This window comes from Trichomycterus rosablanca, chromosome 25, assembly GCF_030014385.1.
Source record: "Trichomycterus rosablanca isolate fTriRos1 chromosome 25, fTriRos1.hap1, whole genome shotgun sequence".
Classification (NCBI taxonomy): domain Eukaryota; kingdom Metazoa; phylum Chordata; class Actinopteri; order Siluriformes; family Trichomycteridae; genus Trichomycterus; species Trichomycterus rosablanca.
In genome coordinates, this window is record NC_086012.1 from 989143 (window position 1) to 1017124 (window position 27982).

Sequence of the window (27982 nt, forward strand, 5' to 3'; positions counted from 1 at the left end):
GTTCTTTTCACTTCTCTTCATACATTAGTTTGTGACGTAATTAACTCTATTGACAGAACGGGCACAAATTCCTACAGACACACTCCAAAGTCATACCTTTACAACCTTCACCTTCTATTTTGCTTTCCTTTTACTTTACTGGCCTGATGGTGCTTTTTTGAATGATTTTTGTGTGTAAATATAATAAATGACAGTTATTTTAGGAAGCTTTGCTGACTGAGGGCTAGTTTACGGACACCGGCTACGTCTAAACATTCTAGGGGCCCAAATTAACACTGTAAGACAAGCACAGATCAGACTCTTGAACGACCTGTAGAAATGACGTAAAATGCAGAATAAAGATCTGTTTTTATTATCAATTTATTAATTAATGTATTCATTCATTAGTCTGTAACACGTCTGAAACCTGTTTGAAGTTGAACTTGCCCAGCTTTGAGAAATGAGTCGTGAACTTAACAGCATTTTTGAGGCACTTTTTTTTTATATATCAAAGAGACGTCTGCAAATCCTCCAAAAGAGATTTATTTCCTCCGAAATTCCGACTCTGACAAGTGCAAACATGAAACCGGAGCTAAAACACAGCGAGAGATTTGCACCTTTCAACCGAAATGATTCTGAAACGGAGCAGAAGCGTGAAAAGAGAAAAAAATGGAAGAAACATCACGCCTTCGCCTTCGCTTTGAGTCGGAGCGTTCCGCCTGAAATAATACCGCTCCAGGATTTTCAGAGCGAGTGCACGACTGGAAATGAAAGGTGTCTGGTTTTAGCTCTGATCCCTCCGTCTGTGGGCGGCGGGGTTGCTCTCGGGTTCTCTCTGCGTTTCGTCTCTCACCTGACCTTCACGTTCTGTAAAAATAGAGGTCAGGGTGCTAAACCTGGGCCCCAGATCGCAGACAGACAGGTCCTCGTGGATTTCGGTGTCTGCGTATCGAGATTCGATGGAGCTGAGCGACTCGGCCGTGGATCCCTCGCCTTCGTAGGCGTATGTGGCCAGCGAGTCGTACGGCGGCGCTTCGGCGTCCATGTAGTTCTCCCCCACACGCTGCTGGATGTAAATCCGGACGTCCTCGCCACCACTGTCGTCCTTCGGTCGGTCTCGCCTGGGCGTGTCCTCCGTGGCCCCCGGGTGGCGCAGCGTGCCGATGTCGAAGGCCTGCGTGTCCTCCTCGCCTCCGCCCTCATCGTCGTAGCGGATGACGTTGTCCCTGGCGTCCTCCTTGGATGCCATCAGAGCGTCTTTCGTCCGGTGCCGCTTCAGAGCCACAGACAGCACCACGATCACTGAAACACAACCAAACAAAACGTAAATATGAAGCTCATATAAATAGGGATAGTTTAACCACACGCATAAGGAAGCACATGGAACCGTGGTGTTCTGTCGACTCTCACATTTTACTGGGAGGAAGCTTGTCCGGTTGGTCCATAAATTTGAAGTTTCTAGAATGCAGGTGTCACCGTTTACAGCCAAGCAAGCTTTAAACTGCCATGGATTTAGAGCTCTTTATCCAAAGCAACATTACAGTGACAGTATACAGTCTGAGCATTTGAGGGTTAAGGGCCTTGCCCGAGGGCCCAACAGCAGCAACCTGCCAGTGGTGGGGCTTAAACTAATGACCTTCTGATTACTAGTCAAGTACCTCTAGGCTACTGCTTGCCCCTTTTGGGGTCTGATGTCCTTCTTTATGGGGTCTGGTGCCCTCCTTTTTGGGGTCTGATGTCCTTCTTTTTGGGGTCTGATTCCTTTTTTTGGGGTCTAATGCCCTCCTGTTTGGGGTCTGATGTTCTCCTTTTTGGGGTCTGATGTTCTTCTTTTTGGGGTCTGATGTTCTCCTTTTTGGGGTGTGATTCCCTCCTTTTTGAGGTCTGATGTTCTCCTGTTTGGGGTCTGATGTTCTCTTTTTGGGGGTCTAATGTTCTCCTTTTTGGGGACTGATGTTCTTTTTGGTGTTTGATCTGCTTTTGGGGCCTGATGTTCTTCTTTTTTCTTTGACTGCAGTGCCCCCTGGTGGTCAGAGCAAAAAACGCACGTCCGCTGTTAAGTGTGGAGATCAGAAGCGAGCTTTAGAACTTCATTGTCCTCGCATTTATATTATTTTTATGTTTCTATCACAGATTTATCCTGGTCAGGGTTGCAGGATCGCTATACAGAAACGCCAGTTCGTTTTGGGACCTCAGTTATCCACGTCGCCCCAGACACAGCCAATCATGTGTGCTTAGATTCTACAGTATAATGGAACAGAAAAATGGAACCCTCCACAGTTTTAGGAGGAACATCTTCTACAAAAAGGTTTAAAGCTAGTTACTGCTACTTTTTGGGCGTGGTAGGGCAGGTAAACACCTCCAAACAGGGTCATTCCCCGCCCCGTTCTGTCTACATGAGCTCCCAAATACCCGAGACTGGCTGTAGGGAAGAGAACAGACGTCAGGGTCGGGTAGAAACTCACAGGCCTCCGGCCGAGGACGGCGTGGTGAGGAAATCCATCAGTTCCGAACACTTACCCAGCAGAATGATGACACACAGCAGGATGGCGAGGAGGGCACCGGTGCTGAGACCCAAAGGCAGGAGAAACGCATCAGCGCTGCAATTTAGGACGGAGCCGGAGGCGTCGCACGCGCACACCCGGACGGTCAGAGTTCCGGTACTGCTCAGGATGGGGAAGCCGCCGTCCTCCACCACCACCGGCACCTCGTACACGCTCTTCTCTCCTCTCCGAAATCCTGCACGCCGGCTCAGCAGGCCTGCTGTGTTATCTGAAACATCAAACACATCAGCAATGATCTGGGTCCTGACCCAGGAGTCCAAGAGAGTGCAAAAAAGCACCAAGTGCTTCAAATTATTGTTATTGCTCCAAATAAGGCAAAAATATGAGGAAAAAGTAACATAATAAATAAGGAGCAACCCAAAATGCACCTGTCCACCATCATATTTACTGCTCTCAAATGAAAACATGGCAGACTTTCTGGCTAAATTGCTTTTAAGAAAAACATAGCTGCTGTAATTCGCGTCCCAACCACCAGAGGTCGGCATTTCACCCTGCACTTATAATGCCAATAGAAAATTAATGGAATAAAATTAAGTCAGCAGCCCCAAAATACCCCCCAGACACACACTTTGCAGCGAAGAGAAGGCCTGACTCACAATCAACATCCCAATTCATCCCAAAGGCGTTCCTTTGGGTTCTGTGCAGGTCTGTTCGGATGTGTGTGGATGTCGCTGCCCTGCACCGTGAGGTCAGCCGACCCCTGTCATCGGGCGTTTTGGGGCCTCGTGAGGGCCTGATCGGACCTGACAGGGCCGGAGCCACCGGAGGGAACTTTGTGCCTCCTTGAGCACCCTGTCCACCCGAATCAGAGCTCCAGATCCTCACGAGGAAGAGCCCACAGTTCTAGATGTTCGTGCCGTAGGAACGCGTACAGACGGAACACGCAGCGCATCGAAGGTTCACGCCGTGTCAACAAATAAACTCAATTAAATGCACTGGAATTGCACAGGGTGGCCAAAAGTATGTGGACACGCACTTCCATAATCCCTGACGGTGAAGTTCTTGTTCCGCGCCTCTCTGGGAGACTTGAAGAAGAATCTGTGTCCTACATTCGGATCGTCCCGGTCTGTAGCGCTGAGGATCTGGATCAACTGAACACAGGAAAAGACATGTTAGATTATGGATATAAACATTCATACCCTGTCCAGATACTTCATGACGACTTTATTAATCTGTTGGTTTTTTTTTTTATTACTGTCAGCGGTTTTCAGTCTCTGTGCTAGTGAGGCCGTTTGTAGCCTCCAACACACAGTTCTATATTCACACAGAGTTAAATGTTCCCAGGGTTCTACTGGATGTTTTACTGTCTTGTTCCCAAAGTCTTATGAGTGCAGCTTCCATCAGGGACAGTTTCCTGTGACGTTTCTCAGTTTCCTGTTATAATTGTGATTCTTTTCTGTGTGAGTGATGATGAGTTTCAGCTCTGAGAAGCTCCGCCGTTTGTTCATGAAGAGACGAGAAGATCAAAGAGTTTTGGGCAGAATTTCACCCACCACAGTTGTACAACTTCAAACACAGAAACACTCACGCTGTGACTCTGCTAATCACACACACACACACACACACACACACACACACACACACACAAATACACTAACACACAAATAACACAAAAATAACACATACCCAAATACACACACGCAGTATCATTCTTGCAATCACACACACACACACACACACACACACACACACACAAATACACTAACACACAAATAACACAAAAATAACACATACCCAAATACACACACGCAGTATCATTCTTGCAATCACACACACACACACACACACACAAATCTACACATGCACACACGCAAACACATACACCTACACACATTATGTTTCTCCACACACACACACACACACACTTACCTGGCCTACTTTTGCGTTTTCACAAACGAGAGGCTGGTTCGGATTGGACAGATCCGGAGGGAATTCATTCACATCCAGCACGGTGATGATGACGCTCGCTCGACTGAACAGGGCCGGATTGTCTAAAAGATCAAAGCAAAAGCATCCGGAGAGGCTTCAAAATTCATCCATTCATCCATTTATCCACTCATTCAGTTATTTATTAACTAGAACATGTCAGGGTTTTTTAATAGGTGCAGTTAAACTAGCTCTAATTATATGGGCACAGACAAATCACCAGCACATCACAAGTTACTAACAGGTCTGTCAGATCAATGATCTGAAATAAATCACATCCTTTCGCCATTGCGGCAACAGTTTTGGCGTGACTGTGCCGCTGTACACAAAGCCAGGTTGGCATGGGGGAACTGCACAGATCCCTGACCTCAACCCCACTGATCATTCAGTGAATTGGAATGCAGACTGTGTTTATAAGCCAGGCCTTCTCATCCATCTATGCTTTGGGCTAGCACTGTTGGGCCCTTGAGCAAGGCCCTTAAGTCTCTCGGCTCCAGACCCTGTGCTCTGACCCCAGCTCCCAGACTAGCTGGTGATACACAGAAAAGAATTGCATTGTACTGCACACGTGTATACGTATATATGACAAATAAAAACGTTCTAATCTATTCTATCAACACTTCTGGACTTGGCAAATGCTCCCACAGGCACAGTCCAAAATCTGAAGTGGAGATTTTGAAATAGAGTGTCCAACAAGCTCAGAATAGGGTGTCTACATACTTTTGGTCACATAGTGTTCAGTGTGTACATCGGTGCTTGAGCATCTTGATGCAGTTCCAGTCCACCGCCACTAGATGGCGACATAAAGCTTTTCTAGAAGTTTCTTCGCCTCAGTTCGGTTGTTTTCCGCTCCTGCGGTCTCAGTTCATGAACATTTGATTGTATTTTCTGATCCAACACACTCAATTAAGCCTAATTAAGAGTGTGAAACTAATGAGCTAAATCAGGATCTAAAAGGGAATTGGTAATGACGTGCTCGAATGCAGAATCAGCACCGGATACCGTCGATGCTTTTCCAAACGGACCGTATCCGATGACGCCCATGGCGGCGGCTCTTCTCTCAGCCTGGGCGTCGATACTTACTGACTTTGGTCGCGACCGCGGTGACGTTGTGTTTGGGAATCTTCTCCCGGTCCAGAGCTGCACGGCTGGAGATCGTTCCCCTCTCCGGGTCGATGTCGAAGTAATTCTCAGAATCTGACCCCCATTCCAGAGAATACCTGCAAATCAACGAGAGGGAAGCGAGCGTTCGAGGTTACCGGCTGAACAAAGCATTCTGGGATTGTAAAATCATTTATATGCCTCCACATATGTGGCAACAGTTTGGGGAAGGCCATTTCCCCTTGTGTTGCTGTACGAGTGCTCCCACGTGCACAAAGCGAGCTCAATAAAGACCTGGATTGCTTTAGATGATTGGTGTGGAGACTCTATACCAAGCCATGACATTTAACCCTGCTGGGATGATTCGGAACTGGCATAAATTCCCACAGCCACAGTCTTCTCCCAAATCCTGTGGAAAGCCTCCCAAAAGAGTAAAGACTGTCAGATCGCGCCACCAAATAAACCCCCATGCATGCAGTTTTGGAATGGTGCGTCCAGCAAACTCACTGTAAGGTGTCCGGATACTTTTGGCCATCTAGCATACGTTGATTCACGTGAGAGGAAACACTGACATCAACAGAACCCAAAACTCCAGGAATCCGAAGCTCTTCTCGACGTCTCTGGACACAGAGACGCAGGACTACAAACTAATCTTGGGACTAGGGTCGTAAATTAGAATTTTGGGACTTGGTAATCAAAACTCAAACTAGGGGTTTGGGACTTAAAACTCTGTACTAGATGCAAAAAACTCTGGACTAAAGCTTGGACTAAACTTAGGACAAAGAACTCAAGGGAGACTCAAAACTTCAATCAGTAAACATGAGATAAAAACCCAGACGTTTACATTTTCGGCATTTAGCGGACGCTTTTATCCAAGGCGACTTACAATTGTGACTGAACACGGATTTGAGAAGTTAAGGGTTAAGGGCCTCGCTCAGGGGCCCAACAGTGACAACCTGGCGGTGGTGGGGCTTGAACCGGCAACCTTCTGATTACTAGTCCAGCACCTTAACCACTGAGCTACAACTCGGGAACTCAAGACATAAGACTGGAGAACCTAGTGAAGTTAACCAGGACTAGGACTCAGAAATTGAATCCTTGGACTAAGTTAGACTAAGTTAGCGATGTCCAAACAACGTCCCACAACGGCTTGTGAGCTATTTTACAAATAGAATGAGAGTCGTCCTGAACATTAACGTTACAGAGTTTGTGGAGAAACGAAAACTAGACGCCAAACGCAGAAGATTTTAGGAGTTCAGAGGGAAGTGGGTATGTTTCATTTACAGAAGTATAATAATCTTCCCGTTAGGATTATAAACCGGTGAGTGAAATCACGACACTGTGGACGATAGATCATTAATCCCTCAGATAAACAGGAAGTGGAATTGTTAGTAATCTGGAGCTCTGTTATATTTGTATTTCTTTTATTATTAAATACTCTGTGGCCCCGTAGTTATAGATCTGGCCCCCAACAAGAAAAGTTTGGACACCCCTGGATTAAGTACTTAACAGTTAGGATTTAGGATTTATAATAAGAGACAGAAGACTAGAGACTAAAGACTTTCATCACTTGTATTCTGGATTGATTAAATCGGCACAAATTCCCACAGACACGTTCTGAAATCCTAAGGGAAGCTTTCCAAAAGTATCGTGACATAAATGTTTTAGTTTGTTATTTTTCCCTCAGATAAACACCATGTATCGCTGATCCTAAAATCGTACCATGCCGTAGAACAGAAACCCCCCTCCGCCCGCTCCCGCCATCCGTGTGAACCCATTTATTTGGGGATAAATATTTTATGGGGGCCGATTGAGCCGTGATCCTGCGGCCCCTGTCGCAGCTTTAATATTTCACCGTGGAACATTATCTGTTGTTCCTGTGAGATGCTGGAATACAATAACAACACCGCACAACTTATTGCAGAACGATAATGGGATTCCACCCCGAACGCCCTACACACACACACACACACACACACACACACCCTCCCAAAAATAATAACGAAAGAAATACTGAATGCAAGTTCTACAGATGATGAGTTTCCGCGCTGCATCCTGCACTTTTATTTTGTTTGTATAACAAAATAAATTGTATTTCCTTACTAAAAACAACTCCAGTATCAAGGCAAGGCAAGTTTATTTGTATAGCACCTTTCATACACAGTGGCAATTCAAAGTGCTTTACATAAGGAAAAAAAAACAAAAAAAAAACCCTTCACACACACCCCTCCACACACACCCCTCCACACACACCGCTCCACACACACACACCCCTCCACACACACACCCCTCCACCCCAAAATCGGGTGGGGTGGTGAATCAAAAAGTTCACTTTACCCCCCTCTGATTAGGTTTATTTCTTACTTCAGTCCCAAAACTTGTGCTACAGTCTGAGAGAGGGAGGGGAATGTGATATATCAAGACATAACCGAACCCAAATAACTCATTGTATATAAAGCGTGTCGGCACGGTGGTTCAGTGGGTAGCGCCGTTGGAAAGGGTTCGATTTCCAGGTAGAGCGAATTGAGTTCTTTCTTTTGGAGTTTTGTATGTTCTCCCCGCGTCTGTGTGGGTTTTCTCCGGGCGCTCCGGTATGTATGTGTGAGAGAGAGTGTGTGTGTGTGTACTTTTTTATGTGTGTGTGTATACTTTTGTGTGTGTATGAGTGTGTGTATACTTTTGTGTGTGTATGAGTGTGTGTGTGTGTGTGTGTGTACTTTTTTATGTGTGTGTGTATACTTTTGTGTGTGTATGAGTGTGTGTGTGTGTACTTTTTTATGTGTGTGTGTATACTTTTGTGTGTGTATGAGTGTGTGTATACTTTTGTGTGTGTATGAGTGTGTGTGTGTACTTTTTTATGTGTGTGTGTATACTTTTGTCTGTGTGTATGTGTGTGTGTGTATACTTTTGTCTGTGTGTTTGTATGTGTATGTGTGTGTGTGTGTACTTTTTTATGTGTGTGTGTATACTTTTGTCTGTGTGTATGAGTGTGTGTGTGTATACTTTTGTCTGTGTGTTTGTATGTGTATGTGTGTGTGTGTGTACTTTTTTATGTCTGTGTGTATACTTTTGTCTGTGTGTATGAGTGTGTGTGTGTATACTTTTGTCTGTGTGTTTGTATGTGTATGTGTGTGTGTGTGTACTTTTTTATGTGTGTGTGTATACTTTTGTCTGTGTGTATGTATGTGTGTATTCTTGTGTATGTGTGTGTGTGTTTGTGTGTGCATTAATCTGCACTTATGGACTCACACCCGTGTGTGTGTGCATGTGTGTGTGTGTGCAGCTGTACCTAATCGGACTGTTCCCTATATCCGGATCGTGGGCACTGACGGCCCCGATGGCAGTGCCCGCTGTGCCCTCGTGCGCCTCCATGCTGTAGGCGGAGCTGCTGAAGTGCGGCGGCTCGTCCCCGTCCAGCACGCTGACCCTGACCACGGCCGAGTCGCTGTGTGAGCCGCCCCGGAAGAAGCGGGCGTCCATGTTCGAGTCGGACGCTTCGACTTTAAAGCTGAACGTCTTTCTGCTCTCGTAATCCAGCGTCTGGAGAGAGACGAGAAGAACCGGGTACATATCAGAGCGGCATCACAAGCGGGTACATATCAGAGCGGCATCACAAACGGGTACATATCAGAGCGGCATCACAAACAAGTACATATCAGAGTGGCATCACAAGCGGGTACATATCAGAGAGGCATCACAAGCGGGTACATATCAGAGTGGCATCACAAGCGGGTACATAACAGAGCGGCATCACAAGCGGGTACATATCAGAGTGGCATCACAAACGGGTACATATCAGAGCGGCATCACAAGCGGGTACATATCAGAGTGGCATCACAAGCGGGTACATATCAGAGCGGCATCACAAGCGGGTACATATCAGAGCTGCATCACAAACGGGTACATATCAGAGCGGCATCACAAACGGGTACATATCAGAGCGGCATCACAAACGGGTACATATCAGAGCGGCATCACAAACGGGCAGGACGACCTGAAACCAGCAGGAACAACAGTTACACCATCAACACGCACTATATGGACTAAAGTATATATGTGAGTGTTCCAGCCACAACGGTCGCTAACAGGTTCTGAATTTGCAGTAAGAGTTTAGGGAAGGTCCTTTCCTGTTTAGGCATGTCTCTGTGGACAAAGCAAGCTCTTTATGTGTGTGTGTGTGTGGACTGGCAACCTGCCTGGAGTGTTATACTGGACCCACTTTGACCTTAACCAGGATAAAGCGATGGTAAACAGATAATGAATGAATTAATAAATAAATAAATAAATAAATAAATTATTTAATTATTTAATTAATAATCAAAGGGTTTCCAGCACAAAGCCTGTCAAATAGGCTTCTTGATAAATATGGGAAATGTTAATTAATTAAATAAATAAATAAATAATATAAATAAACAAATAAATAATTCAAATAATAAATAAAATAAAAATAAATAAATAATATAAATAAATAAATCAAATAATAAATGACATAAAAATAAATAAATAAATCAAATAATAAATGAAATTAAAATAAATAAATAAATCAAATAATAAATGAAATAAAAATAAATAATTAATATAAATAAATAAATAAATAAATCAAATAATAAATGAAATAAAAATAAATAAATAAATCAAATAATAAATGAAATAAAAATAAATAAATAATATAAATAAATAAATCAAATAATAAATGAAATAAAAATAAATAAATAAATAACGTTTCATTCTCAGGCTGTTTTTGTCGACACATTTTGGACGGTTCGAGTTGTGATGCAGCAGCAGTTTTTTTCACTAACACTCTTTCCTCCCGCTGAGATGAAAGTGAACCGAAGAGGCACCGGTGCCCTTAATGCCACCCGCCACACTGAGGGCAGAGAAACGATTTTCTTTAATGTTGGTACCAGGCAGGATCTGATACCTCCAAAATACAGGAGGGGAGAAAGGAATCGTGAAACGGTGCTATCGACCGGCCGGGCCTCTACATCACTCCCTCACTCATCACTCACTCATTATCTGTTTTTCCACCTCTTTATCCTGGTCAGGGTCATGGTGGGTCCAGTTCAGCGTTTCCTGGCGGATCAGAATAAAGCAGTCAATGAAAATGGGATGAAATATAAAAGACGGAGTAATTAAGATAATTGGTGTTAATGAGGGTTGATTGTTTGTTTTTGAAGTGCTGTCGGGGGACGACCGCGCCCCTCTCAAGCGCTGATAAACACATAGAGATCACATCCACGCTTCTGCTCAAGAATCCCCAGCAGTGCTATCAGCCGGTGGGGCTACACACAGACACGATGAGCTCTGATCTGACGCGTCCTGTGTTCCCGCGTTTGAAGACGATTCCCTGCGTGCTGTCGTGGTTCCTCAGGCGTTTGTTATCCCCATGTGTTTGATTATGAATCCTGCCTTATCCGCCCGCGGCCGAGCGAGCTGGAAACGAGACGTCACCGTCCTGTCGGGGAACGTTTCCGTGTGCGTCGCTCGGTTAGCGCTGACAGTGGCGTTACAGCGCCTCTCTACACCGCCACAGCAGAGCTTACGGACGGGCGACGTGGGCGAGGACGGGACGGTAGGGCGGGTCAGACGTGCCATTTTCACCGACGTGACCCGAAAGAACCTGATGCCATGATCATTACACTTGAAAACGCAACTTCAGACTCCGAAAACCCTAACCTAGTGCCAGTTTAGTGCCACCTAGTGCCATTTTACTGCCACCTAGTGCCAGTTTAGTGTTACCTAGTGCCAGTTTAGTGCCACCTAGTGCCAGTTTAGTGCCACCTAGTGCCAGTTTAGTGCCATCTAGTGCCAGTTTAGTTACCTAGTGCCAGTTTAGTGTTACCTAATGACAGTTTAGTGCCACCTAGTGACAGTTTAGTGTTACCTAATGACAGTTTAGTGCCACCTAGTGACAGTTTAGTGTTACCTAATGACAGTTTAGTGTTACCTAGTGCCAGTTTAGTGCCATCTAGTGCCAGTTTAGTGTTACCTAGTGCCAGTTTAGTGTCATCTAGTGCAAGTTTAGTTACCTAGTGCCAGTTTAGTGTTACCTAATGACAGTTTAGTGTTACCTAGTGCCAGTTTAGTGCCATCTAGTGCCAGTTTAGTGTTACCTAGTGCCAGTTTAGTGTCATCTAGTGCAAGTTTAGTTACCTAGTGCCAGTTTAGTGTTACCTAATGACAGTTTAGTGTTACCTAGTGCCAGTTTAGTGCCACCTAGTAGCAACATTCCACGTTCCATCTCTGTTATTCACCATCTCTGTGCAGCACCCTGACATGCCAGCAGAGGTCGCCATCGCATCTGCAATGCAGAATCCCTTCAGCCTGCCCTCCCTCAGACACAGCAGAACTTGAGATCTCAGCTTGTGGTGGGCTGAGATGTTGTTATTACACAATAATAAGCATCATGCGGAGACGTGAGTGCCCTCTGGTGGCTGCTCGAGAAACTGCACAGAGACGGTGAATATCTGGGGGCAGTGCCTGACTCTTTGTACGCCATACTGATCCCCGTGTGTGCTGAAGGGGGCGTACCTTTATATGTACGTCCGTCCTCGGTCAGATCAGGGTCTGTAGCGGCCCCGGAGGTGCAACCAGACCAGGAGAAAAAGGAGGGAAATGCAGGAATGTGTAGCGGTGCTGAAACCGTTAGCAATGTTCCATGTTCTGCAGTTTAGCTCCTCCATACATTTTCATTAGCGCTGTCCTGAGCGACCCGCGTGAGCCGGCGCTGCATAACGACGAGAAGAAATGACACCGAAGTCCTGCGAGGCTCCTTTCTTCTGATTTAATGAATAATGAGTTGCTGTAATGTTTTCGCACGGGCGCCTCTTTCGCTCTGGGTAATCAAGTCCAGGAAAAAAAGCACAAAACAAAAACACGAGAGGCGGCGAGCAGCGGGCGCGTCTCTCTAACACCTGAGTTTAATTTGATTTGCGCCGCGTGCCGCGCTCCGTAACGGCTTGTTCGTCTCCGAACCCCCGTCGTTCGGCCCGCCGTCGGAAACGAGAGCTCTCGAATACGCGAAGTGCGGCGCAATCCACGGATAAGTGTCAATTAATCAAGGGACTAATTACAGCTAGCCGCGAGGCAACTGCGCCAAGTAACGGAGACTCGGACGCGCCTGTTGATATCGGATTCTCTCTGGAGAAGGAATGGAAATTCAAGCAAGTCTCCAAAATAAATAAATAAATAAATAAATAAATAATTAGTAAATTAAAAGTGGCTTTTAACAGATAATCAGCGTGGTTGCCTGTGCCTCTGTTTTTACTCTTGCCTTGTGTTACTTTTGTATGCCAACATGGCAATGCTGCTGCTCCTGCAGGTCACTCATACGTACATATAAAGGTACGCCCACTTCAGCATATGGGGATCAGTATGGCGTATGGAGAGTCAGGCACTGCTCTCTGTTATTCATCGTCTCTGTGCAGTGCCATGAGCAGCCACCAGAGGGCGCTCATGTCTCCGCATGATGCTTATTATTGTGTAATAATGACATCTCAGCCCACCACAAGCTCTGCTGTGTCTGAGGGAGGGAAGGCCGAAGGGATTCTGCATTGCTGCTGCGATGGCGGCCTCTGCTGGCGTGTTGGTGCACTGCACAGAGATGATGAATAACGGAGAGCAGTGCGTGACTCAGTGTACATGATACTGATCCCTGTGGGAACCTGTCTGTCAGGGGGAAAGAAGCGGTTGGCGACTGCACACGTCAAGTCTGAAACATTCCACTGGTTTTCTGATGATCCTCGGATCTGACCGTGTAATCCACTGTATTGTGGCTAGCATGTGCTTCCTCTGACAGGTGTAAAACATTCTTATTGGACAGGAAGTTTAAATGTTGGTTCGTAATGAAGCTCCACGCTAACGTCACTCTATCACTCCTTACTGAAATGCAGCGTTGCACCGACGCCCTGATCGCCCTGTATTTTTACCCCGCCCGCGTGTACCGAGCTCTATTCCCCGAGCCGCCGTTAATCTGCAGAGCAGCTGGAGCCAAAGTCATGCGGTCCTGACTCTGCAGAACATCACTGACCCACAAACCCGGCGCAGATCAGAGCCCATCTTTACCTCGATGATTTTTTTTGGGTTTGTTTTGCATGGGCACCTTGGTGAAATGCTGAAGCAGTGCATTCTGGGAGTCTCCTTGCTCAGGGGAATGAATGCTATAAGAAGGTGGTGACGCGCCAACGGGATGAAAGCGAGAACATCGAGCTCGTCGAGCGGCACATCAGATTAGATCATGAAACATCACCTCAGTTCCAGAAAAGTTAGGACGCTTGTTGTCTGAAAACCTGGTGACCCGCCCTGCTCCCCTACTGCCTACCTGATCAGCTCCTCAATAGAGAGGATTCTAATCAGACTCATAATACAGAATATTTAGACGCTCTACTTATACAGAGGTTACAAAGTGTCAGGTGTAAAGCTTGCTTGACTGTGAACATACAGTGTATCACAAAAGTGAGTACACCCCTCACATTTCTGCAAATATTTCATTATATCTTTTCATGGGACAACACTATAGACATGAAACTTGGATATAACTTAGAGTAGTCAGTGTACAGCTTGTATAGCAGTGTAGATTTACTGTCTTCTGAAAATAACTCAACACACAGCCATTAATGTCTAAATAGCTGCAACATAAGTGAGTACACCCCACAGTGAACATGTCCAAATTGTGCCCAAATGTGTCGTTGTCCCTCCCTGGTGTCATGTGTCAAGGTCCCAGGTGTAAATGGGGAGCAGGGCTGTTAAATTTGGTGTTTTGGGTACAATTCTCTCATACTGGCCACTGAATATTCAACATGGCACCTCATGGCAAAGAACTCTCTGAGGATGTGAGAAATAGAATTGTTGCTCTCCACAAAGATGGCCTGGGCTATAAGAAGATTGCTAACACCCTGAAACTGAGCTACAGCATGGTGGCCAAGGTCATACAGCGGTTTTCCAGGACAGGTTCCACTCGGATCAGGCTTCGCCAGGGTCGACCAAAGAAGTTGAGTCCACGTGTTCGGCGTCATATCCAGAGGTTGGCTTTAAAAAATAGACACATGAGTGCTGCCAGCATTGCTGCAGAGGTTGAAGACGTGGGAGGTCAGCCTGTCAGTGCTCAGACCATACGCCGCACACTGCATCAACTCGGTCTGCATGGTCGTCATCCCAGAAGGAAGCTGACGCACAAGAAAGCCCGCAAACAGTTTGCTGAAGACAAGCAGTCCAAGAACATGGATTACTGGAATGCCCTGTGGTCTGACGAGACCAAGATAAACTTGTTTGGCTCAGATGGTGTCCAGCATGTGTGGCGGCGCCCTGGTGAGAAGTACCAAGACAACTGTATCTTGCCTACAGTCAAGCATGGTGGTGGTAGCATCATGGTCTTGGGCTGCATGAGTGTTGCTAGCACTGGGGAGCTGCAGTTCATTGAGGGAAACATGAATTCCAACATGTACTGTGACATTCTGAAACAGAGCATGATCCCCTCCCTTCGAAAACTGGGCCTCATGGCAGTTTTCCAACAGGATAACGACCCCAAACACAACCTCCAAGATGACAACTGCCTTGCTGAGGAAGCTGAAGGTAAAGGTGATGGACTAAACCCAATTGAGCACCTGTGGCGCATCCTCAAGTGGAAGGTGGAGGAGTTCAAGGTGTCTAACATCCACCAGCTCCGTGATGTCATCATGGAGGAGTGGAAGAGGATTCCAGTAGCAACCTGTGCAGCTCTGGTGAATTCCATGCCCAGGAGGGTTAAGGCAGTGCTGGATAATAATGGTGGTCACACAAAATATTGACACTTTGGGCACAATTTGGACACGTTCACTGTGGGGTGTACTCACTTATGTTGCCAGCCATTTAGACATTAATGGCTGTGTGTTGAGTTATTTTCAGAAGACAGTAAATCTACACTGCTATACAAGTTGTACACTGACTACTCTAAGTTATATCCAAGTTTTATTTCTATAGTGTTGTCCCATGAAAAGATATAATAAAATATTTGCAGAAATGTGAGGGGTGTACTCACTTTTGTGATACACTGTAGGTCGCATGCTTTTTAGAGGTTTTAGAAATGAATCTTAATCCACTCAGACACATTTCCTCTTGGCGTAAAGTAACAGGTTGTGTCCTCAAAAATTATTTATTTATTATTCAATTATTTATTAATGATTTAATTGTTAATTAATGATTTATCTATTTATTATAATTATTTATTATATATACTGTATATACTGTATATATATTGTTTATTATTTATTTATTATCTAATATTTATTATTTATTTATTATTTAATTTTTTAAATAATTATTTAATTGTTAATTAATGATTTATCTATTTATTAAAATAATTTATTACATATATTGTTTATTATTTATTTATTATCTAATATTTATTATTTATTTATCTATTCATTTATTATTTAATTATTTATTAATTATTTAATTGTTAATGATTTAACTCTTTAGTATAATGGTTTATTATTATATATATATATATATATATATATATATATATATATATATATATATATATATATATATATATATATATATATATTGTTTAGTATTTATTTATTTATTATCTCATTATTTATTAATTATTTATCTATTTATTTATTTATTTTTTTTGTGTTCCACAGTGTTTTTTTTTTTTTTTGGTGTAACATCACACCATCAATCCAATCGTTTTACAGACCAGCTTAGAGAAAATAAACACGAGCAGTCGAGGGGGTTCGAGTCCCTGTTATTCACGAATCCTCCGCAGTGCAGATGCCTGAGATTGGATCTCGGCGCCTCGTGCGAGACTCGCAAACAGTTATCACGGAACCGCGGCCCCCCCGCCGAGCTAAACCGCAGTAATGACGGAGTAATCCATCTCTCCTGAGAGCCGGCGCACTCCAGCACTCCAGCCTCGTCCTCCAGCTTTTACACACAGAGCACTTACACACACACTCACACACACGTTTACACACACCAACGCGTGTGTGCCGAGCGGGAGCGCCGCCAGGACAGGGTGCACGCTAGTCGATGTGTGGGCTAGCTACCTGTCACATCCAATCAGGAGCTGGCAGCGCTGACTGCTGACCGCCGCCTTATTTATTCATGGTTCTAAACTCGAACAGATCCGGCTCCTCCCCAGCCAAAAGCTCTGACAGTGCACGCTCGGGTTGTCGCTCGTGCACAGAATGGCGAGGACGGCGCACCCCGGTATCGCTAACGATACGATGGATCTGGATCCCGATCGGACCGGGCGTGGGGTAAAGCGTGCCGGGAATTAGAGTTTTATGGCTTTTATGGCTCTTGATGCATTATTCAGCCAGATTTTGGGAGGATGGGGGCAGTGTAATAACTGAGTGTCACGCTCGGGGCCAGTGCAAACACGAAGGAAAGACATCTTTCTTTTTTTCCCAATCTAGTCATATCCGATTCCCTAAGGAGTCGTACCTAAAACACGCCCCCCCTGACACATGTGCAGTTCCCAGCAGCTTATTTTCCCCACCAAAACAGGTTCACACAGAGATCAGTATCACGTATGCAGAGCCACGCCCTGCGTGAGAGACAGACGCCAATATTCGGAATATTGATCGTTTACCTCCCTCAGCACGACCACGCCCTCCTGTGTTCGCTCATCGGTGTAGATATCGAACACGTCGCCGGCGTCCCCCGGTACGATCCTGTACTGCACCTCAGCATTCGTCCCCAAATCCAGATCGTGAGCTTTGATCTTCCCAAGGGATGAGCCCACCGCCGCCGACTCGGGGACCCGCAGGTGAAAGACGCCTGTTGGGAGAACAAGAGAGTTAGCGCTTTTATTTTTCGGAAAGGGGGGGTCCCGGGGGGGGTCCCTGTGCATGAGAGCCCACTGCTTGATTGATTGAGTTATTGATTGATAAATTGATTGATTGATTAACTGATCGATCCGCAAAAAAGCATCACACAAACACGCCCCCGTAGTTAAAAAAAAAATAAAAAAATAAAATAACGTAAAAAATTCTATGAAAATATAAAAATAAATAAAAAATTTTAATATAAAAAACACATAAAAAATGAAAAAACATTTTTAAATGTAATGAAAAAATATTCTACAAAAATGTAAAAATTAATGCAAAATAAGATGCAACGCGTCCTAGCTACATCAGTTACGTACTTTTAGCAAACCTGGGTGGGTTATCGTTGACGTCGGTGAGCGTGACGTTGAGCGTGGTCGTGCCCGCCAGTCCTCCCAGTTGGCCGCCCATATCTTTGGCCTGGATGACGACCTGGTACGACTCTTTCATCTCCCGGTCCATGTTGGGTAGCGCGATCCTAATCACACCTTCATCCAGGAAACAAAAAAATCACATACACAAGGAACGTCACTTTAACCCCACGGTAATTTACCCAGAATTCAATTTGGCTTTGACGGCCGGTGCGGAGGTGAAGAGATAAGGCTGCTAATAGTCGGCCATTAATCAGCGGCTCTGATAGCGCACGAGTTAAAGGTGAGCGTTTGACATTCTGCTAAAGCCTAATCAGACGCTGAGTTCCTCTCGTAGCGGGAACGCCGAGAAAATACCATGGCGGGACGAAAGTATTGGGACGCCCCTTCTAATTATCGAATTCGCTCTAGCGAATTACACAGTAATTACTAACAGCAATTGATACTGATTTTAAACATGCATCGCCAAGCCCCCCCCCCCCCCCCATCTCCTCAAAAGTTGGCATCAGGACGCCCCGGTGTCTCGGTGAGTACGCGTCCCTGAACGTCCACGCCTCGGAACCACAAACGTTCCCCCGTTTGAACCTGTAGAACGTTCTTCAGGACCTTCCCTCCAGCGATGGATGCACACGCGGCTCTGAGGAGGTAACCGAGACGGATTTCTGTGAGCTTTGTCTCCAGGTTTAGTGAACGTGGAAGTGTTTTAGTTTGCATACTCATGTATATTTATAGATCCTGGTATTCATATTTAAAACAGAGACGTCAGGAGGTTCCTGAGGAACGTCTGAGCGCTTCTTTAGGACATCAGTAGAATATAGATTTAAATTTGAACGTTCAGGAGGACTCGCTCACGCAGCTCAGACCCATCATTATCATTTTATTACAGGAGGAACCAGAAGCTCAGATTCAGCCTGACTGATTATTTATTTATTTATTTTTATACCATCTATTCCATCACAGCTGAGTGGGCGGTTGTAGCCTAGCAGACTAATAATGTTTCCACTCTTGGGCCCTTGAGCAAGGCCCGTAACCCTTAATTTTTTAGACAGTATACTGTAACTCGATTTGAATAAAAGTGTCCGCAAAATGAGTGATAATTCAATCCTGAATCATCGGGACTGATATTTCTGTGCAGCATCTACTCTACTAGCTGCAGCTCTGCGATAAAGACCCCAAACACAAGCTGAGACTCGAACCCATGACCTTCAGGACTACAGGCTAATCTTTGTTGTGCTTTCTGGAGGTGTAAAGTACATAAAGTACCTGAAGCTAGGCACCAGCATACACAAACAGAACATCCAAAACGTCCTTCAGAAGTGAGGATTGAACCCTAAATCTTTAGGACCCAAGCTGGGACTCAAACCCACGACCCTCAGGACTAAAGGCTGATCTTTGGTGTGCTTTTCGGAGGTGTGAAGTACATAACGTATCTGGAGCTAAGCACAAATATACAAAGAGCAGAACATCCACAACGTCCTTCTGAAGTGAGAACTGAACCCTGGATCCTCAGGATTGATGTAACCAAGCTGGGATTCGAACCCACAACCCTTAGAACTAAAGGCTGATCTTTGATGTGCCTTTTGGAGGTCTGAAGTACTTAAAGTACCTGGAGCTAAGCACAAGCATATAAAATCTCTTTCAGAAGTGAGGATTCAGCATCTACTCTACCTGCTACAGCTTCATGATAAAGACCCCCGACCTGAGCTGGGATTCAAACCCACAACCCTCAGGTCTAAAGGCGAATATTTATGTGCTTTCTGGAGGTGTCAACACAAGCACAAGCATACGTGAGCAGAACATTCAGAATGTCCTTCAGAAGTGAGGATTGAACCCCAGATCCTCTGGATTAATGTTGCTGTGCAGCATCTACCAGACCCCGGACCCGAGATGGGACTCAAACCCATGACCCTCAGTGCTAAAGTCTGATGCATAAACACGTTTCTGGCATGACTTACCGGTTTTGGGATCCACAGAGAAGTAGGGCTGGCCGTGCAGGATGCTGTAGACGATCTGGGCGCTGTTACCGTACGTGGGGTCGTCCGCGTCCACCGCCGTGACCTTGGTTACGTACGTCCCTGTTCCAACACACACACACACACACACACACACTTTGTTAGCCAATGCTTCGTGCCTGCTAGGGGCGCCCAGCCGACCGGTAGCAGAGCTGAGATTCTAACTCCTGCCGCACCGCCTGAGCGCCTACCATAATTTAATCTTACTAGATGGACCCTCGTACAGTAACTATGGGAATTTGTATCACAGTCATGTATACACTATATGGACTAAAGTATTGGGACGCCCCTTCTAATTTCTGAACTTATCAATCAATCCTAAATCATGATGATGCTTCTGACCTGCAGCAACAGTTTAGGGAAGGTCTTCTTCTGCCCTGTGCACCCAGCCGTACAAACGCTGTCGTCTGTTGACTCAACAGGCACAAATTCCCACACACAGACACACTCCAAAGTCTTGTGAGAAGCCTCCTCAGAAAAGATCACACAGAGGTCGGTCTGTTTTAATAGCATTTGTTTTTGGAAATGGGACGCCCCCGTGTCAGCAGTGAGGGCCCCACAGGGGCCGCAGATAAGGACATGCCCTCTCCTGGAGCTTCTCCACTATTGGATTTGTATTTGATGACAATCTGACCGTACACTAGGTGTCGCTGTAGCAGCAGCATGGAGCTGATGCCCGTTCCGCCCTTCCGCTCCCTAAACAAGGGAGACACAAACCCGTCTTCGGACTGGTGCACCGGCGCATTAGTGTATCACGCCACCTGATTTATCATTCGGACGTCTACATTCTATGTTCCTTCAGCCTCATCTCATATGAAGTACGAGTCGAGTAAAACTGACCAGCGAGGGAAGCGAGGAGGAAGCGTCCAGTCTGAGAGAGAGCGCAGTGTTGCAGTGGGTCAGGAGCTGAGGGAATAATCTGAATAATTAAACTCTGCAGTGCTTCTGCGCGTTGGCACCGTTTGTACTTCCGCGGTGCAGAAAATCGACACTTCAGTATCGATCAGCTCTCGCATCCTCACCAGCCTCCGGTAACCGAGAGCATTATTTTTTTTTTTTTTTATTATTAAAAATTCGGTTTATTTTTGTATCGTCCAGATTCGTGTATATGGTCAGTTTCTCACCACAAGAGTTTCAGCACCATGAGCTGACAGCAGGAGGTGATTATAGATCCTCAATCAATCAATAAATCAATTAATCAATCAATCACTGTCTGTTTTACCACTGCTTTATCCTGGTCACCATGCCACCCTGGACAGATCGGTCCATGTGTGGGAGGAAACTGGAGCTCCTGGAGGAAACCCACACCGACACTATAGTACAGAGAGAACATGCAAACTCCACACAGAAAGGACCCACCTGGGAATTGAACCCATGATCTTCTTCCTGTGAGGTGACAGTGCTACCCACCAAGCCACCGTGCCACCCTGGACAGATCGTCTGTCCATCTGTGGGAGGAATCTGGAGCACACGGAGGAAATCCACACTGATACTAGAGAACAGGGAGAACATGCAAAGTTCACACAGAAAAGACCCGCACTGCTCCACCTGGGAATTGAACCCATGATCTTCTTCCTGTTAGGCAACAGTGCTACCAATCGAGCCACTGAGCCTTTACAGTAACTTTACAGAAAGGCTCAGTCAATGTTCCAGTTCATCCCAGAGCTGTTGAGTGGGGCTGAGCTCAGGGCTCTGTGCAGGACACCAAGCTTTTCTTTATGCCTTTATAGACCTGGAGGAGGAAACGGCCTTCCCTAATCTGTTTGTGCAAAGTCGGAAGCATGTCATACACCCGTCAGCAACTGTTGTGCCTGAAACACATTTATAATTTAATAATTAGAAAGGGCGTCCAAATACTTTTGTCCATGTAGCGTATTTTCGTTCCAGGTCCTTCTAGGCAGGAACCAAGATGAAACAACCTTCTTGAAGCTGAGAAGATCTCAAACCAGTAAAACTAGAACTAGAACTAGTAGCTTCGACCAGTGAGTCCTGGTTACTGGTACCAGACGTTCTGGTTCCACCCAGCGAGATGAACAATTATAGTCTTACCTACAGGAGACATCTCGGGTACGCTGGCCGTGTACATGCCCTCCAGGAACCTGGGCTCGTTATCGTTGATGTCCTGGACCTTGATGATGAACGTGGACTCGGGTTCCAGCGGCCGGCCGGTCAGGACGTCCACCGCCTGCGCCCTCAGCTTGTAGAACGGCTTCTCCTCGCGGTCCAGACTCCTCAGGGCGTGGATGTCCCCGGTGATGGGCTCCACGGTGAAGATGGTTCCGACTCCATCTCCGGAGAGCGTGTACCTCACCAGGTTGTCTCCTCGGTCCAGGTCACTGTGAAGCTGTGAAGGTCGGAGCAGAAGGCGACGTTAGATCACACTCGGGGTGGATAGGTAGGACGGAGGAGGAGATTTATGAACCGGACACGCTTCGGTGACCGAAAGTACTGGCGGGGCAGATGAATGATTAAGATTCAGCAGTGAGGAGACCGAATCTGAATACCTGAGATGATCTGGATCACGTTCTTACATCTGAAGGTGACGAGTCGAAGGTTCTGTTTCCTTTTATTTTCTATTTTTTTGAGGTTCTGATGAACGATAACGTCAAGCTTTACTCCAGCAGAGCTTGTTTATATTTGGAAGACTTTAAATTCCACAAAAAACGCAGATTTTAATCAGGTTTGTTATAAAATTCTGAATTAAAATTAAACGAGCCAAAGAGGCCGTCAAACGTCGGATCTAAACGACTCCGTCCGGCTTTATTCGTACAATTAATCTTTTATAAAAGATATCGCCGAGGGTTACGAGGTAAGCGACTTCTGAGGGCGTCCGGCGCTCTTAAAGGCTTTTAATGATGCAAATATAATAAATTTTCATTATAAAGGTCATGCTGAGAAGAAATCATCCCACGTACAAGCTTACTGACTCTGGTTCCTCAAAAAAAAAAGGATTCTTTAGAGCAAACCCTGAGCCAACAAATAAATAAACAAATTTTAACAGGCACATAAAAGAAATAAACTTATACATGAATGCCCCCTTGTGGAGGCTTTACATTACACCTTGTAAACCACAGTGGGATCAGTGTTTTGTTTTGATGAATTGTTATGTTTTTATTCATTTGATGTGTTGCCTTGGTCGAGGACAAAATGTGAGTATTATATTATTATTATTAATAATTGTATTTTTATTGCCATGTCATGACTGTTCTTGGTTTCTTTAGAACTGTTCTTTAACAATTTGCAGAAAAGCTTCAATAAAATTTAATTCCAAGGTTTTCCGCCGTCAGCTTTATTATCAGAAATAAAAAGTCGACCCTGAGCTTGAGCCACATGTTGAGCCTCCTGCTAGTGCAGAAATTATTTAGAGGGTCAAACACAGAGAGTGAGGATGAAAAAAAGTAATGAAAAAAAATTAATGAAATAACAATGAAAAAACAATGAAAAACATAAGGAAAACCAAGAAAAAAAAACTATAAAAAAATCAATGAAAGAAGTGATAAAATCGATAAAAAATTGACAAAAAAATTGATAAAAAAATCATCAAAAAATTTATGAAAAAACGTTGAAAAAACGATTGAAAAATTGACTAAAACATGAGGAAAACCAAGAAAAAAAAACCTTTAAAAAAATCAATGAAAGAAATGATGAAAAATCAACAAAAAATCGACAAAAAAATTGATGAAAAAAAAAAAAAAAAAAAAAGAAAAATTAATTAAAAAACAATAAAAAATTGACAAAAAAATCGACAAAAAACATGAAAAATCGAAATGTAGTCGTTATTATTTTATCTGCGCTACACTATATGGGCAAAAGTATTAGGCCACCTGACCACGAGCCTCTTGGACGGGACGTTCCACAGCTTTAACATCATCCACCTTTCTGGAAGCATTTCTACAAGACTTTGGAGTGTGTCTGTGGGAATTTGTACCCATCAGTGAGAGGGCCTGGCTATATAGGTGGGAAAAGCAGGGCATTAAACATACACCATTCACTCAGGCATTGAGAGGTAGAAAAAATACCAGCCGGAAGCACAGAGAACATGCCAAACTCCAAACTATGATGTATTTCATAGCCTTGTATCAAACCAGTAATAAATCCCATCAGCACAGGAGCGAATCCACACTGAGCGCTGCTCTCATTTCTGATATTAGAACACACGACCTTCGGGTGCGGGGGAACAGAGCTCTGAGCACCGCGCCCCCGCCGTACCGCCGTTATTATCCTGCACCTCAGCGGGGTGTAAATTAACCCCTTATTTAATTACCCACGCTGTGCTATATAATCACACCCCTCACCAGCTCTGCTGTCAGAACCAGCACGACTCAGATTCCTTCCTGCAGCTCGTCCGTCACTCCTCCTGTGTTTCATACAGCACTTTAATAACAGTGTACAGCTGCCAAGCCACCTTCTGCATGTGTTTGGAAGGTAGGAAACACTTTTGGTCACAGTTAAAACACGAGAAACGACTCACAGGCAATGATCAGAGGAAAAATGTAATCAAATTATTATTATTATTATTATTTCATAGTTATAATTATTTTGTAATATATACTTATTATTTTGATATATTTTATTTAATATTTATTATTTTTAATAAATATTTGTAATTAATTAAAAAAATAATTGATTAAATAGTTTTATTTTATTATTTAGTATTATTGTATTACTATTTATTATTCTGATTATTGGCATTACATTTATTAGCATTAAATGCAATTATTATTAGTAGTATCATTTTATTATTATTATTTTAATTATTATTTAATATTTATTATTATTATTATTATTATTATCATTATTATTGTTATTATTATTATTATTATTATCGTTATTGTTATTATTATTATTATTATTATTATTAATAATAATTATTAATGTTAGTATTATTACTATTATTTGTATATTATAATAATATTATTATTTTTAATATATTTTATATTTAGAATATTATTATTATTTTATGTTACATTATAATAAATATTAAATTTTTATATTAATTATTATAAAATTATTATATTAGTATTATTAATAATGTTATTATATTATTTTATTGTAGTATTATTTTTTAATTTTATTCTCATAATATTATTTATATTTTATTATATAATACTAATTAGATGATATTATTTTATTATTATTATTATTATTATTATTATTATTTATTTGTATTATATTGTTATATTAATATTATTTTTTTCTAGATTATTATATAATTGTTATTATTATATTGTACTACTATTTTTATTATTTTATTATTATTTTATTTTTTAGTTTTGGAACGTGATGCCCACAGGCCATCATCACTGCTCCTGCGTTTCCTCTCTGATTAAACACATCAGACTTGTTTGTGTGGTTCCAGGTAGAAGAAGATCTCAGACTTTGGCGCCTCGACTGTCCTCAGGAGCGTCTGAAGTTTTGCTAACTCCTCTCTAACTGAAATGGCAGGTCCTGACCGGCGTCCTGACCGGCGTCCTGACCGGCGCTCTCACCTCCAGGGTCTCTGCTGCTTCTCATTTAACCAGATTAAAGAACGGCGGCTTATTTAAGCCTGTCAGGAGCGACTAGGCAATTACACCTTGATGTCCCGCGGCTGGCAGGGTTAAATTAATAAGCGCGGCAGCTTCACTGTGCCGCTCGTGACGGGTACGGGGTGGCAATCCCTCGTCCGTCCTGACGCCGCTCGGCTAGTCCGGCGTGATTGCCTGAAGACGGTTCAATTTAGCCGTGATCCTGTTGGAGCTGGCAGCGCTCGGGTCCGGCTTAATCTACGAGCCCGTCTCGATATTCAATTTGGAGCGGCTCAGAGAAAATAAAACCCCTTTAACCCGACGCCATTCCAGCGCGTGCGAGATCAATTGGCACGGCGGGTACGAGGTATACCAGTCAGCTGGCCCTCTCTAAGCCGGGGATAATAGCACATCCCTCACCCGCGATTAGATCAGTGCGGACAACATAAATCAGTAAGCTGTACACACCCACCATCCGGCGGGATGCTCTTCTCATCACACTGATACGGCCGAAAGTATGTGGACGCCACTTCTAATTATGGTTTGTCTCTTCTCATGTGAATGCCATGCTTTTGGAGGTCACGTGATCAGGTGCTCCCAAACTTGGTCTACTCAGTACTGAAAGTACCAGACTCAAAACTGGGTAAAAGAGTAGTACAGCACAGCTTTAAGAACCTGGGTTTGATACTGGGTTTACTTCCAATAACTGACACAGTCACTTTTCTTTCAGGTACTTTGGTTTCCTTAAGAAAGCCAGTAGGTGGATTGGCTCGGATCTAGTTACTCCCTGGGTATGAATCAGTACGTGGTTCTTCGATGCCCTGTTATGGATTGGCTCCACGTCCCGGGTGCACAAATGCCAATGTCTAGTTTTAAACTAGACTGTTTTGCCATAATGTGAACTTAACATCCTGGCACTTTGGGTAGCGCGGGCCTGGGTTCGAATCCCATCTGTGTGGAGTTTGCATTTGCATGTTCTCCCTGTGTCCATGTGGGTTTCCTCTGGGCGCTCCGGTTTCCTCCCACAGTCCAAAAACATGCAGTCAGGTTAATTGGAGCTACTTAAATGTGTGTGTAAAAAGTGTGTGTGTATATGTGTGTGTGTGTGTCCTGTGATGGACTGTCAGACCCACTGCAACCCTGACCAGGATGAATCAACAATAAAATAGACAATGAATGAATGAATAAACTCAGTGAATCGTAATTTCAGTGTGGACTTGATTCTGAAGCTTTGAATTTGACTCCCAGCTCAGGAATCGGAATTTGATTCGTGTATTTATTAATAATTGATTTATTAATAATTAATATATTAATAAATAAATGTTTAAAACTAAATCATCACTCTCTGGTGCTCAATTTTGGCTGGATCATTTTTAATTCAACTCAAATAAATTAGCATCGAATCATTTGAATCGCCTAATTATTATTCTCTTTAACTGACTCCAAGGCTTGACTCCTGAACGACTCTGAATCTGAAGAATCGACTCTATTAAAAATTGCTGCATTGTCAGCAAAGTGATTCAGTGATTCTGTGGCTTCAAATCTTTCTCTAAGAATCGACTCCTGAATCGTGAATTGTGATTCGGCTTTAAGGTTTAACGAGTGATTTTACCTTCCCGATGTACTGAGGTTCGGATCCCATGTACTCCTCCAGCACGAAGAACTGGTTCCACACCCATCCCCGTTTGACTCTGTGAAGCCCCGGCATGCCAGCTCTCCCGTGGTCCTCCTTTCCTGCCCTGGCGTGAGACGGGCGCGTGGCGAAGACGAAGCTCTTGTCCAGGAGACACCAGAGGAACAGCAGCACACAGTTCCTCGTGAGCATTGGAAACGTCTAAGCGCAGATCCTCCGCCGGAGGAGAATCCGTCTCGGAATGCTAAGCCAGCCGGCCGCGGACGAACGCCGAATGGAATCCGGGGTGAAATATGCCCGAGCGCCCGGGTGACATTGATGAACATCCAGCGTGGCGTGAATTCTCCACTGTTCCACCTGTAGGAGAGGGATGAGATGCGTGAGAGCGCAGCCGTCGGTATTCGGTGCATGTCGGGGATGATCTATAGGGTGGGCCGACTCATCTATATGTATGAAAGAAACTCATCCGAGCTGTAACTTCTGGACGGCTTTTATCTTTCAAGCGGTAAAACAAATCTTTTACTCTCGCAGCCAGGGTGTAAACGTACTTCAAAGGAATTTAACGGACCACAGCGCGAGCAAAAGGGAATCGGATTCACCTCCAAAAACCGGCGGAGCCGCTAATGCGCACTTAGATGCATCAGATCTGTATAAAATCATGTGAATTCATGAATCGGTGTTACAAATCAATGATGAAAGTCTTTGCAGTCTTTGAAAAAATACTTTGCAGAAACAGTTTAGGGAAGGCCCTGTCCTCTTCTCTTCCAGCATGACCTTATAAGGACATGAAGAAAAGCTCGGTTTAAAGAAACCCCAGACCTCAGCCCCACTCAACAGCTCTGGAACAAACCAGAACATCAACCGAGGCTCTCTCGACCAATATCAGCACCCAGACGTACAAATTCCCACAGACATACTTCCAAGTCTTGTGAGAAGCCCTCTCAGAAGACCGGCTGTCGTTCTAGCCAAACAGGAAATTCCACCAAGCTCACGATCAGGTGTCCAAATACTTCTGGCCAAACAAAATGCACATTCTACACAATTCTACATTTTCATTTTCTGACCCCGTTACT

At 44.2% G+C, this 27982-nt stretch overlaps 1 protein-coding gene across 1 annotated transcript; it reads right to left on the minus strand.

The window, feature by feature from the left end:
- Positions 1–361: 361 nt before the first annotated feature.
- Positions 362–27105, minus strand: cdh12a (cadherin 12a). The gene is made up of 11 exons (XM_062988175.1): positions 26889–27105; positions 21819–22113; positions 19713–19832; positions 17707–17874; positions 17152–17339; positions 8860–9110; positions 5553–5689; positions 4413–4534; positions 3520–3634; positions 2500–2751; positions 362–1281 (listed from the first exon to the last, which is right to left on the minus strand). The coding sequence occupies exons 1-11, from the start codon at positions 27099–27101 to the stop codon at positions 764–766; spliced, it is 2379 nt and encodes a 792-aa protein (XP_062844245.1). The 5' UTR covers positions 27102–27105; the 3' UTR covers positions 362–763.
- Positions 27106–27982: the final 877 nt, after the last annotated feature.